Raw genomic sequence first — 13,771 nt, 5'->3', positions numbered from 1 at the left:
TTATTTTTTATTTTTATAATTCAGTGTGTGTTTTATAGTTCTGTTATTAGTATGTTCTTTTTGTTTTCTTCGGTTGTTGTTTAGTATGTATAAATTTCTGTGTACAGTCGACGTCAAAGATATGTTTACACTTTTGTACCTTATGCCTTTGTAATAAGGCGAAAAATGTAAACATATTTTTGACGTCGACTGTACCTTACTCTTTTTATGTCTATTTTTTGAGTGTCGTTGGCGTATGTGTCGTCTCATAGTTTTAAGTCAGGTCCCCACTGAAAACCAGCGCCACGGATTGCCGCGGCATTATGCTGAGTGGGGGTCCTATTTTAGCGTCCAATGTTTTTTTTATGCCTGTATGTTTTCATTTTAATTATGTAATATGTTGTGGCGTTAAATAAATGTATTTTCTTTCTTTCTTTCTTTCAAAATAAAAACATCCAGATCCTCTCTTATTAGTATAAGAGAGGATCTGGATGTTTTACCAAACTGCTCCTCGCCATGACTCCGCATATTTCTAATCGCCCCAAAGCCACTCGTGACATGTCCATAATTATTGAACCGATAATCAGACAAGTCTATGCATCGATCAAACAGGTACTTTCAAAATCACAAAGCTCGTATTAGAAAGCCGAATGCCAATATAACGATAACATTCTTGGACTATGCTATGTATTCCAAAACCTGCCCAGTGTAACGTGACCTGCAGTACAGAAATGACTATACGTTATCGGAGAGCACACTTCTACTGGTTAATCTTAGTCTTCAATTTACCCAAGCCTGGTAAGCTATTGTAAATTGTAATTCTAGTTGAGAGATTGTCCGTACTATCATCGACAGCGAATTGACCATGGCTAAACTTTATTTCAACGTAATAAAGTCCATAATTAGTAAGTTGTGAACTTATTCGTATGTGTATAGCCGTAATTGCGTATCATGCAAAAACGAGTCGTGCAAAAACTTCGCTCCACAGAATCGATTGTGATGCGGTGATTAATATAATTTTTATTTGCTTTCACAGTGTATGAGTGTTACAGGGTGTCCTTAGATATGGGTCTTGAATGCAAAGATCGGTTAAACACTAAACACCTTAAACTGAATTAAATTCAAGAGCGTTCTTTAAGGTGACAGTCCATTTCCAACCGCAGCTGCACTACTGTTCATTTTACTATGGAAATTGACAGTAACAGCGACGCGTTCAGTACCAGTAGTGCAGCTAATATGTGTTTTTATATAACAATAAATTAAAAAAAAAAAAAAAAAGCTGCGGTCAGAAATGGAATGTTACCCTTAGTGTACAAAAAGGACCTCTTAGCATTAGACATTACTTATGTCTGATACTTGTATTTCTTAGAAATAAAAGATAAAGATCAAATAATGTAGATAGCAGGTTTTGACATATTTTGTAATTTTAAAGCGTTAGTATATACTTATAGGTGTTGTTATGTGCTTCAAGTTAAACTAACATCTTCTTCTTCCTGCCCTTATCCGACGTTTTTCTCTTCCATTCTCATCTACCTAATGTTCATATACCGAAGTATATTTAAAAAAAAAATTAACTATTTGAGACAAAAACTTGTCCAGTTTGAAGTTCAAACGATCGATCTTCGCATTTGTTCCAAGGTTAAAGACACACTGTATTTCACTCGTTCGACGGCCGGCCGTTGACATTGTAAAAACATCCGAGCCGAATTAACAGTACTCTTAGTACAGTCGCCATCAGATATATCGGAGCGGCCAAGGTGCTCACAAATATCTGAACACGCCTCTATTGTCAAGGCGTTAGAGTGCGTGTTTAGATATTTGAGCACCTCTGCTCCGATATATCTGATGGCGACTGTACTACTAGCACCACTTGACCATTGTGAACCTTAACTCTTTGCAATAAGGTATAATAATCATCAATTAGGTGTGGACGTAGTACCACGTTTGATGGATCGCCTGCCACGATATATACCACATTCTTTTGTATCGTAGTTTCGAAAAGTTAATATTTATAATGGGTAAACCAGATTATTTTTATCGACAAGCGAAATGATCGAAAGCTCTGAGTTAATTATTTAAATCGATTTCGACAGTCGCTTAATTGATAACAACGTTAGTTAATTAAATTCTAGTTTGCAGATTTTTGAACGGTTTATTTAATTAGTTGAATAACAGGTCAATAGAGATACAGGGTGAAATTGGAGACGTGAACAAGAAACAAGAAGTAATCAAGAACGTCAGGAAAACCTAATTAATTCCTTAGTGAAATTAACGTAAATATCACTAAGAAAAAAAATTACCCTCCCATAGAAAATGGACCAGCCAAATGTATGAAACAGCAAAAAAATTTTTTTCGCTTTTTCGGGGTTGGTCCCATAGTAAAAGTTACTCAGTATAATCCCAAAACCTCCATGGCAACGGGAAAGCACTTAGTGTTTGGCCATCCTGTATAGAGTACTTACTAATACCACTATAGCGAGCGAGCGAGCGACTACCCCAAGACTTGAAAGACGAGCCCTCTGACAAAATATTTAAGAGCCGTTTGAGAAACTTTTCATTGGATAAACCACTGTATTCTGTAAAAGAGTTTTATGAAATCACTAATTAGATTTACTTAGACTGTTGACATCTGAATTGTAAGGTTTATTATAATTTATTGTTTATTCCTTTAATGACGATCCTCTCATTGTGACCTTAATTTCTGTGACATAAATGCTCAATTTTGTTTATTTATTTTAAAGCTTAATAACGATCCATTCCCGGTCAATTTATTTTTTAAATATTTGTTTTTAATTTATTGTAAAACTGCTGACATACGATTTGTAATTTAATACCTAAATTTTGAATGAAATTTTGATTGTGACTGTTATTCTTCATACTTATTCAATTATTTCGTAATGTAAAAAAACTGACAATCACAATATAAATCCCTGACAATCTACCATGTGTAATTTTAAGTGAAATTGTATATTGTGAGATAAATAAATCATATCATATCAAATCATATAGAGATATGTATTGTATATGAATATGTGCGAGTCCCACATAAATTTACTCACGGTGATTAGGGAGTCATTGTTGACGTTCCACAGCTCAAAGGGCTTACTGTTACTGTGGCCAACTTTGACGATGGAGATTATGAGATTAACAGATATAATGACGGAGCTAAAGGGTGAGAGAAACTCGCATCGGTTAAACCCATTAGTATTAATGTTCTAAACTCATGACGCGGTTAAAAGTATGACTATGCGAGTTTACAACAGAAAGAGAGTAATTAAATGCCACTCTATAATGGTGCTGGAGTTATAAACAAGACAAGCAAAACGCTATTAAAATAAGTCATTTCAGGTTCGTGATAGAGTCTATGCGGAAAGAGAAGAGTAGAGGAATTTATTGGGGCCCATACATTCCACCCTTCCGGCAGACTCTACTCACATAAACTAAAAAGAAATTCAGGAAACGCTTTTTTACATTTACAATGTCACTGTTTAAACAAGTTGCTACGTTACCAAACATTTGTTCACATTTTTTTTTGGGAGTTTAACTAAGACAGGAGATTCCTCCTTTTTCTATCGCTATGACGCCCCCCGGGCACTGACTTAATATAAAAGAAATAGACACACAAAGCAGAACAAAAACGTCAAGAAATGTGGATCCCAATGACGTTTCGCACCATTTGCATTGATGATAAAAACGCTTACGTAAATTTTGAGTCAAGATAAATGTTTCGTACAGAAAAGAGCTTAATGTCATAAGCATTAAGTGTCAAATTTGCAAACATAAGTACCAACACTGTTAAAAAATTTAGTCCGATGGCACTAAACGTAACGTATTTACGTCAAACAACGTCAAACGAGAATAATGAACGAATGGAGTCACTTTGGTACACTTTAATATGTATTACTGTACAGGAAAACCAATTGAAGTAATAAATAAAACAAATTTAATTTAATCGGGAGCTCAAATAAAATTAATTCGTGGTTCAAATTCAAACAAATTAAATTTTTAATTCGTAAGTATACGTCTTTAAATACTAATTTCCTTGAAATAAATTCTACTTATTAAATAACTGTGTATTTAAGATCTACATTTACTCATAGCGCGGGTGCACGGGGACATTTAGATACTGATTGGATTTTTTTTATAAAGTCTACCTATACTTTATAAAAAAAATCCTGTGGTTGTCACTGTGTTCCGACAGGTTTAGCATTTACAGTTAGTCGATATAAGCCCTTATTGGTGGTGTATATGTCGGAAACAGGGAAATGGGCCGAACACACAAGTGCCGTTTTGCCTTGTTTAAGGTGCCCTATTGATATTCCGAGAAAAATTACGCCGATTTTTGTTTCGCCGACAACGATTCGCCGACGGGTTGTTTGGCAGAGTAACGATTGGCCGAATCTCATTACGCATAATAGTCGTTTGCGAGTGTAGTCAATAAGCAGAACATTGATACGCATATTTACTATTCGTAGAATAATCATTTAGTAACTGTCATAATTACCCGAGAAACCATAGGTCGAAACACAATAGGTCGAATGTTCATTTGGCATTAATATTGACTAGCTGAACTTCTCTCTTATTTATGACTATACTAGGACATGACTAACCTTTACAACAACTTTTAGTTTGAGCCTGATAAACATGGTTTTAGATACATTTAATTAACTAGTTCCGTTCCAATTTGAGTAATTCTTTTTTTGTTTGAAAGAAGTTACCTTCGAGGTAATACCATAATAATTTTGGTTCTGATCTGATGTTGGAATCCATGAGGAATTGACGGAACTCCTCAATTTTTAAAGGCATGTGTATTATGATTTCGGTATTTTCTAAACTCTAATAATTTAAACTTTAAATTTAAATTTAAAAGGATTGGATATTTTTAAGTTTAAAAAATGAAATTACTTTCCATAAGTTTCTCTCAAAGCTGAACTTCGCGACCCCCTTGGACAAGTGCCGCGACCCCCCTGGGGGTCGCGACCCACACTTTGAAAAACACTGTTCTAAAGTAACTCAAGCATTTCCTTCCAAATCCACCAATTTGATGTAGTGCGATTGTAGCCTTACCACGAGTCTGACACTACATATTCGCTAACTGCTTTGTAACTCAGGTATTTTATAAACATATACATAACGCAAAAATGATAATATTTTATATCATCCTTTTGTTTTGAAAATAACGACTTATATGTAAAATGTGAAACGTTATTCGACTAAACATTGCTTAAACGAAACGATTACTCTGCGAAATGGAATTCGTCCAATAATAGTTCTGCTAATTTACACAGAAGCGAACTGAACTGTATGTGAACCAAGAGTATACGTAACGTTGGTCGACCAAAAGTTACATTTACAAATAAATGACTCTGCAAAACGATGTTCGGCGAATCGTTGTCGGCGAATCGATAATCTGCTAAAAGTTTCTCGGAGAATCATTAGGTACCCCTTGTTTAAAACTGCATCACCCCTATCTCTTGCTATAATTAAATAGCAGTCCACTTTGCACGTCGCATAGGTTTTCTTGGAAATCTTGAATTTAAACATAATATTATTTCTTATGAATTCCATATAAAATTATAAAAAAATATTGACCTCACATCGACTCATTAGATTTTTGTTCCTTAACATCCCTTCTTTGGTACTAACAAATTAATTTATTCAAAACCATAAAATTACCACCAGATTACATAAATTATGTAATGCTATCCAAAGAACTAACCGAAAGAAATACATTCCATCCTTTTTCCTTGTTTTATCATTGTTATTTTTACATATTTTAACGGCACATTTCGTAATTGTTGACAACTTCACATTTGAGCGTTTCAAACAAGACTAAACGAAAAAGTAATGCATGATCTGTTTTGACATCACTTTTGTGGGGCCATTTTTGGCGGCTGATTGGGTATCCAGTTCTTTATACTATATCAATGCCCCCGGGGGATTTTTCACATATTAGACATTTTCCTATATATCGTTCCTTGAGAAACATAGTGTCACTATACAAAATTCCTTCCTACAAAATTCCTTGAAAATTCAACTTTTGACAAATGGAACAACGTCACTATTCGAATGGTTCCTAATTTTGTATAGTGACACCCTGTTTCTCAAGGAACGATATGTACATTCTATGATGAACTAGCGTTACCTAGTTTGCTTTTGTTACAGCGCCATCTGTTATGAAATGTGGACATGAAGTTAAACAGTCACTTTTCTGCCAAGTTGCTAAACACATCACTACACCTTTTTGTACTCTCAAATGCATCACGACATTCACGACAAGTTATCTTAAGTTCTACTATGTTGCATTACTTAGTTCCTGTGAAGTTACCGGTTAAACAGTTAAACGTAAATTGTGTATTAAAACAAGTACCAAACAACCATAACTCAGCAACATTTACCCACCTGCGTTTGTTGTGCGATATATTAAATATAGACGAGAATCACTTATTTATTTTAAAAGAGACCTGGACATCAAAATGTACAAATTCGTCATACTTATAATAAAATGTGATGGTATGATATGGTCGAGCAAAATGAACCAGTATGTCGCTTATCGGAAATCTATTTATAATATCACCTTTAAGGGTTTATTAATAACCAATAAGTTCTACCTAAGTAGTTGGTTTGCGCCATAACAAATAAATGCATAGGTACAATTTCAATGATACAATTCAAATAATAATATTGCAATCATACTGACCTTACACTTAAATTAAGAAAATCATTAATCAATGCAAGTATAAAACACAATTTCACCTACCTTGACATTCAAGACATGCAGGTTACTGACCCGTAAACTTTGAAGATATTAATTACAGAGCACACATTGATACAGCTAATGAAGAAAAAGTTTCCAAACATGCAGTTAAACATATGCTTCAAGAACAAAGGGTACAATTAAATCAAAGCGAGAAAGATAGCGATGACAGAGGCGTAAATGGTGTTGAGATTACAAAGAGGCCGGATAAGGCATGCACCAAACTGGGAACCTTGACTAATCGGACCGAGCGAGGATGACGGGAAAAAGAAAGAAGTCGGAAACTTTCTAGCGAACATTGTTTACGCGGAGTTATTCTTGTTGGTCAAGTTGAAGACGGTTTGGAAGTTTAGGTGTAAATCGTGACTTACAAAGTTTTGCACTTAACTAAAACTTAATCATTTCAGCGACGTTGCAGTAAAAAGTTGTTTTATTGAATTAAACTGACGGTTTGTCAAAGAAATTATGCAATCTTCAGTAACAACCTAACAACACAAACAACCAATCGGACTTCAGTAGACTGAAAAGAGTTGATGAACATTAATTGCCGCAGTGGTTGTAATATAATGTTAGGATTTATTAGCTGACCTGACACTGGTTACCATCCGGTTAAAGAAGCAAATAAGAACTATGAGAAAGATCAGGTTAACATAACAGACGTGTTCAAATCAAACGCGAATGTTTACAGAGTTACAAATCCCTCGTCGTTGTCTTCACTTCATAATTACATATTTGTTCAATTTGTAAATTAGACTTAACTCAGGCATCAACATCAAGCAAACTACATCCGTCCAAGCAAGTTCGTATAATCTTTTAATAAGATCCCGCATCGTTCAAGTAAACCGTAGCTCTTAAGAGAGTTGTTTAAGCCTGGCTAGATGCCAGACCAGTCATTCCAATCATGGTCTAGTTGAAATCTCAGGAAAACCAGTATGACGTCTACTTTCACATTACTTGTAGTTGTTACGAATCTAAAGGTCAAGTAATAGTGGTCCCATGAGAACGCAACCAATGGGAGCTACACAACTAGGACGTTAATCGCAGGGCCACCTGCGACTCGGATGAATCCCCAAGATTTAGTTATTGTCTGTATTGATAATTTGTAGGGAACACAGCCTCAAGTGGATGTCTATTTAGTAGTAGGATTTAACGTAAAATTTGATAAAAAATAAAAATGACATGTTTATTTGTGTCTAAAACCGAATTGTTTTGTTGCCTGTGAAGCTTTTCTAAAAGCAAACTGCGATATAATTGATAAAGATGACCTTTTTATTACTTCCACGAGTGAATTATGGACATAAGAACATAACCCCACGCTCAAACTCTTTATCCAAAAAATAAAAATGTTAACGACCCTAAAAACTTTTTAACTCGCCCCAACAAAGTAAACAAATAGAGGAAATTAAAAAAGTCACAGCTGTGACTCGACTCAATCCTGAAACTAATTTATTCCGGACAAACAGGATAACAAAAACGGCGCGAAGCTGTGAGAAAGTTTTGAAAATTAAAAAAATGATCCGGATATGGATAGTATCGTTGAAGGATTGTGTTATAACAATGGGTCTTAATTATTAGAGGGGTTTATCTCAGTAATATGAAATTTCTTCACACCTTTCCAATGAAATAGAAGGAGTAATTTAGTTTAATTGATCTAATTCCAATGTAATTTTATGGTCGTTATTTATACGAAAAACACTTTATGCCGGTAAATAAGATTTTAGCCCTTAACTTTGGGTATGACAGTAAATCCGTCTGCTTTAAACGACTGAACATTCACCTACTTGAAACATTCTCGGTGCAAAAATATTCGCACCACGTTTCAAGAAGGTAAATTTGAATGCACCAGTGCTACGAATAGGTATACAATGTCTCCGAGTCTCTCTACTAAAGCCACGGTAAGCAGGTCCATTGACTTAATCAAATCAACTCACAGCTATCGGAAACTTTTAATTAACTGTCATTCGTCGTTGTTAATCCCTATACCCATTCAGATTGAAAATCAAAATTCTTCCAAAGAATGGGAGTGATTAACGACATGTCACCGTCCCTCGTCATGGAAGTATCTACGAGTCATGCGATATAATAGCAATGCTGTAACGATACGGCGCGAAGTAAATTACCCACGGCAAATTAACTGTGTGTAACTGCGGTAATGTGAGTTTTAATTAATGCTCTAGTATAAATAAAGGCATTATATTGCGTCTGAATATTGATTAATGTTATAAATTACCCTATTACTTCCTCTAATAGGGTTCGGCCACCGTAAAGGCTTGTCTATCCGGAAATTACTCAATTCGTCGTCTTTATCAGCGGAATTTATATGATTTTTGTTTTTTTTTTTTTACCACGGATACTAAGACACATTTCTTGGTAAATGTGTAGTTGTGTACCCAAACTGCTCGAGCATTTGCTCCTTTATTGATGTTATTATAAGAGTAATTTTATTGGCACGAAATTATGCGAAACAATTTTACGAACCGCTTTTTTGTGTGCTAGAATAAATAAATAATCTTACATATGTGGAAGAACCAAGGCCTACTCGAGGAATGTATGTTTACCATTTGAATTTTATTATGACAACGAAGGAAGCACAACCAAATATTTATATTGATAAATTGCAGTCAAGCATAAATAAAAACAAATACTTCTTTACTGAAGTATTTACCAAAGGAAGTAAATAAAACCATCATTACATCTACTTGGAAGTAACATTCGATAGCAACGGAAGTACTCCGGCACAGGATATGGTAATAGCAAAGAAATTGAAGCACAGAACGCCAGTCTATTTCAGTCTGCCGTGTAAGGGCGATTTATTTTCAGTCCTATTTCCTCTGCAGCCGTGCTGCCCATGATGGAGTACTATTGGATACATTAGGCCGACTTATGAGGCAAGTAATAGACAGGTCAACCAAATTTAAGAGAGAAAATTATTTTGGATCTAGTGACGAAAACAAAAAAAAGATACCAACGAAAACAAATACACTTCACGGATAGAAGCAGACGAGCATAAAGATTTAGTAAATATAATTACTAGAGAGGAAAATGAGAGATAGAAAGTGGGATGAGACAAATTATATTAGAAACGACCTCATTTCGGGCACTGAAAGGTCTCCGGTAACGTTTTAAGGAATTAATTTAGACGTAATAAGTGAATTCGTCAAGATTCCTCGAGCAAATTAATTTAGAACGAAAATTCAGTCAGGCGTCCTAATGGAGAGTTCTTTGTCAATTACTCAGAGTTAAACCAGGTCAGATATTAAGTTCTTAGCTTGAATTTAGTTTCCTGTTTATAAAATCATAATTTCGCTGAATCAAACTGTGAACTTGCAATGATGTAAAGAGGAAATGCGATCTAACTGCAAACAAGTACGAATCTTGATACACAAATTACAGCAACGATGTCTGAGATAATTTCTACTATTGCACCGGTAGTAAACATGACACAATATAAAAATAACATGACTAAAATACACATCATTCAAGATTGTTGACTTGACTGTAACATAAATGTTAAAAGATATGCATCACACACACCTGGATCTAAAATGCACGTTCAAAAACATCTGCGTCCTTGTATGGTTTTGGGGGAGTGCTCGGACCGATTTTGAACGCCTGTTGTAAACATATTCCCATAAGTACTGCAAGCATGGACTATTCAAGTTACCTGGAAAACAAGCGTAACGTCAGACCCATAACAACTATACATAACGGGTGAGCGCGCTTATACTGGTCCACCTGAGAGTTAAGACTCACCGGCGAGAAGAAAGCTTTTGGAATATAATCCCTGGCAGCTGCCTGACAGGTGGTGTGGTACGTGCGCTTCAATTACACGGATTCGCGTTAATTTTTCTTCCTGATGTATAATTTATAATACTTAAAAAGAGGGTTAAATACTTAATTCTACCTCGTCAATGCAATAAAAAAGCTTCTGATTATGCATACAATTTATATAATTCTAAAATGTATTATTTATACCTGCCTATACAAGATATTTGTCAACGTTATGTGGTTTCTGTTCGAATATAAATAGATCCATTTTTAGGGTTCCGTAGCCAAATGGCAAAAAACGGAACCCTTATAGATTCGTCATGTCTGTCTGTCTGTCTGTCCGTCTGTCTGTCCGTCCGTATGTCACAGCCACTTTTCTCCGAAACTATAAGAACTATACTGTTGAAACTTGGTAAGTAGATGTATTCTATGAACCGCATTAAGATTTTCACACAAAAATAAAAAAAAACAATAAATTTTTGGGGTTCCCCATACTTTGACCTAAAATTTAAAAATTTTTTTTTCATCAAACCCATACGTGTGGGGTATCTATGGATAGGTCTTCAAAAATGATATTGAGGTTTCTAATATCATTTTTTTCTAAACTGAATAGTTTGCGCGAGAGACACTTCCAAAGTGGTAAAATGTGTGTCCCCCCCCCTGTAACTTCTAAAATAAGAGAATGATAAAACTAAAAAAAATATATGATGTACATTACCATGTAAACTTCCACCGAAAATTGGTTTGAACGAGATCTAGTAAGTAGTTTTTTTTTATACGTCATAAATCGCCTAAATACGGAACCCTTCATGGGCGAGTCCGACTCGCACTTGGCCGCTTTTTTATCATGATTCACACATGCATATTACAATGTTAACCATTAGCCTACGTGATGTCATTGTCAGATAATTTATAATCAATACCGGTTTCCTAGGACTTTGATATCACACAAACACAGATAATGGTTCTACCTAGAAGCACCTTATAAGGATCGCTCAGTCCGTGAGCCTCTGTATAATCTTCCTTAATTACCTCAACCACTGCAACGTCTGCAACTAATACAGTAGATGTTCAGTAACTCACAGCTAAATTGGTTAGTTGCTTAAACATTGCTACCAAATTCCGTTTCTTTCAGCCATTGTAGCTTTTAACAACATAGGAAAACTGGAGAACAGTTACAATACAAATAACGTTGCATACAAAGTTATAACAAGTGAGGTTAACAGTTGAAACAGATGTAACTCAGCAGTATTGTTGCACCTGGTTTGATTTTCCTCGCGCTCAGCGGAATTAATATTCATAAAGCATTCTTGCCGATTACTCAAACTCGCTACACGTGTCGCTAAGGAGTGTTTGTTGGAGTTTACAATGTGTTTGCTACGCAGGTTTACTGCAAATGTTAGCAGTTCCCAGAGAAGTAGGTATTGTTCTGATTCCATTTACTGGAATACATTTGTGCCACGTAGGTGGTTCTTAATTAAAATTCACAGCATGTTTAGCAACTATTGAACTATCCTGAAAAATTACAATATTTCGAAAGATTCTTATCGGCGACGATTTAATCTTGGTATGACTTATACGTAGAATCGTTAGCACAATGACCTAAATACCTTAGCTATATTGACATTCAATTGATTTCATATCTCGGCCCATTCATTCATACCAAACAAATTCCTAAACGATTTTCTCACATTATGCGCTCAATTACATCGAATAGGGATAGAGAAATTATGAAAACACCTAGAGAGTAGATCTTATCGGGCCGCCGTCGATCCCACAGTTGTCAATAGAGCGACTCCGGCGCAGGCTGCCGTACAAGGCAGTGACCGTAGATACTCGATCATAATCGGTGGAAAAACTCCTCGAGCCGGACTTGACCCCTTTGGGATCTAGACGGCCATTTGCGCAAATTCTGCTGTAGTTTATGGCTGTCATTTTGGATTAAGCTAAAGATAACCTGATCTGATTTCTCTAAAAGATTTCTGTTTTCCTGGAGCCGCTTTCACTTCCTGAACGTTTTGCTTGCTACCGTTTATCTATGCCACTTTATGATCTACAGAATATTTATCGAGAACATTATTGCGTCACCCAAAATACTTTTCAAGTTCAATAAAAACATCTTCAAGAACATTGAATTCTTTACGCAAACTGCACACCCCTGTAAAAGGTCTTTTGATTTGAAAGCTTTGTTCCGCTTTAACTGCAACATAATGGGGCTTAATCCTCAGCTGCAGTTAGTCACGAGATAAAGGATCGTGGATGCGCGCGAGCATCTGGCGTCCCACGTGCCGCCCGCGCAGGTTTTGAGAAACCTTCGACTTTTTCTCTTTTCCCTCATTCATCATACGTCTATAATAACAGGGTAATTCAATCTTTAATTAAATTTCATTCTCTCCTTCGGATTTGTTATTTCAGATGCGTGGGCCAACGTTTATTATCTTTACTATCACTATTTGGTTCTTTTGTGGCCGATATAAATATTGCTCGCGCTTGAGCTGAACCTTTTAATCAACAATTATTCTAGTTTTATTCTCAGACGCTATCGACGCCTGAAGGTCAGCGAGATTTGTTTAAGTTGCAGCAAGTTTCTAGCGAATATCTACATTTGGCTAAACATTCACCCTAATGGTGTCATCGCATCGTATGCGCCCCGAATTCGGCTGCACATGTGGGGAGCTGTTTTTTGTCCGTCGACATCTGAGGTCTGTTCCGTAACATGTGCAAATTGTTTAGTTACACTCGAGCTTGTAGGGATTCAGCCTCTTCAGAGGCTTTTAGCAGAACATTAATTATTTGTACATGTGCTAACGTTTAACACAATTATCGTGTTACATTTTAGGTGGACCAATATCAAATGATATTTGTTGTCTATCAGAGTTAGTTTGAATAGTTTGGCAATCAAGATCAGAGTAAAGATAAGTTTCAAACAAAGCTAATATCAGTATTGAGATCGTAAAGTAATTAGGTAGCCATCATGTTTGGCAGACCCGAGTCAAGGATTAGTAAAGTAAAGACGCCTATGCTATGCTACAAGCGCGTTCAAGGTTAACTGTGTTAGTTTATCAGAAACTATTATTTCCAAAGTTTTCTACGATTGAACAACAGGCATGCTTGCTTTGTTGTGTAACCTCCATGGTGGTGATTAAATCTCACCATTATTATTAACTGGCTCCATTCAAACACCCACTGCTGCGCTAGGCGGTGGAGCTATGCCGTCCACCCACAAGTCCCGTAGGCGCGACAGGGTCACACACACAAGCCTTTATT

General features: G+C 35.9%; 1 protein-coding gene and 1 long non-coding RNA gene across 5 annotated transcripts in view; one reads left to right on the top strand and one right to left on the bottom strand.

The window, feature by feature from the left end:
* LOC134651187 (caskin-2) overlaps positions 1 to 13,771 on the bottom strand; it is a 435,866-nt gene that overhangs the window by 176,943 nt on the left and 245,152 nt on the right. Inside the window, exon 1 of one of the 4 annotated variants that reach the window (XM_063506235.1) lies at positions 13,658 to 13,694. The exons of the other annotated variants lie outside the window; for them this stretch is intronic. Within the exon in view, the coding sequence (XP_063362305.1) occupies positions 13,658 to 13,679 (22 nt within the window). The 5' untranslated portion in view covers positions 13,680 to 13,694. Of the gene's footprint in view, positions 1 to 13,657; positions 13,695 to 13,771 lie in introns of those variants that run through there. 4 annotated transcript variants of the gene reach the window in all.
* The window catches only part of LOC134651226 (uncharacterized), a 179,148-nt gene that overhangs the window by 57,902 nt on the left and 107,475 nt on the right, over positions 1 to 13,771 (top strand). The gene's annotated exons all lie outside the window — the stretch shown is intronic.

This window comes from Cydia amplana, chromosome 9, assembly GCF_948474715.1.
Source record: "Cydia amplana chromosome 9, ilCydAmpl1.1, whole genome shotgun sequence".
In the NCBI taxonomy this organism is placed as follows: Eukaryota; Metazoa; Arthropoda; class Insecta; order Lepidoptera; family Tortricidae; genus Cydia; species Cydia amplana.
The sequence above is the reverse complement of the archived record's forward strand: the minus strand, read 5'-3'. Positions and strand labels throughout refer to the sequence as shown.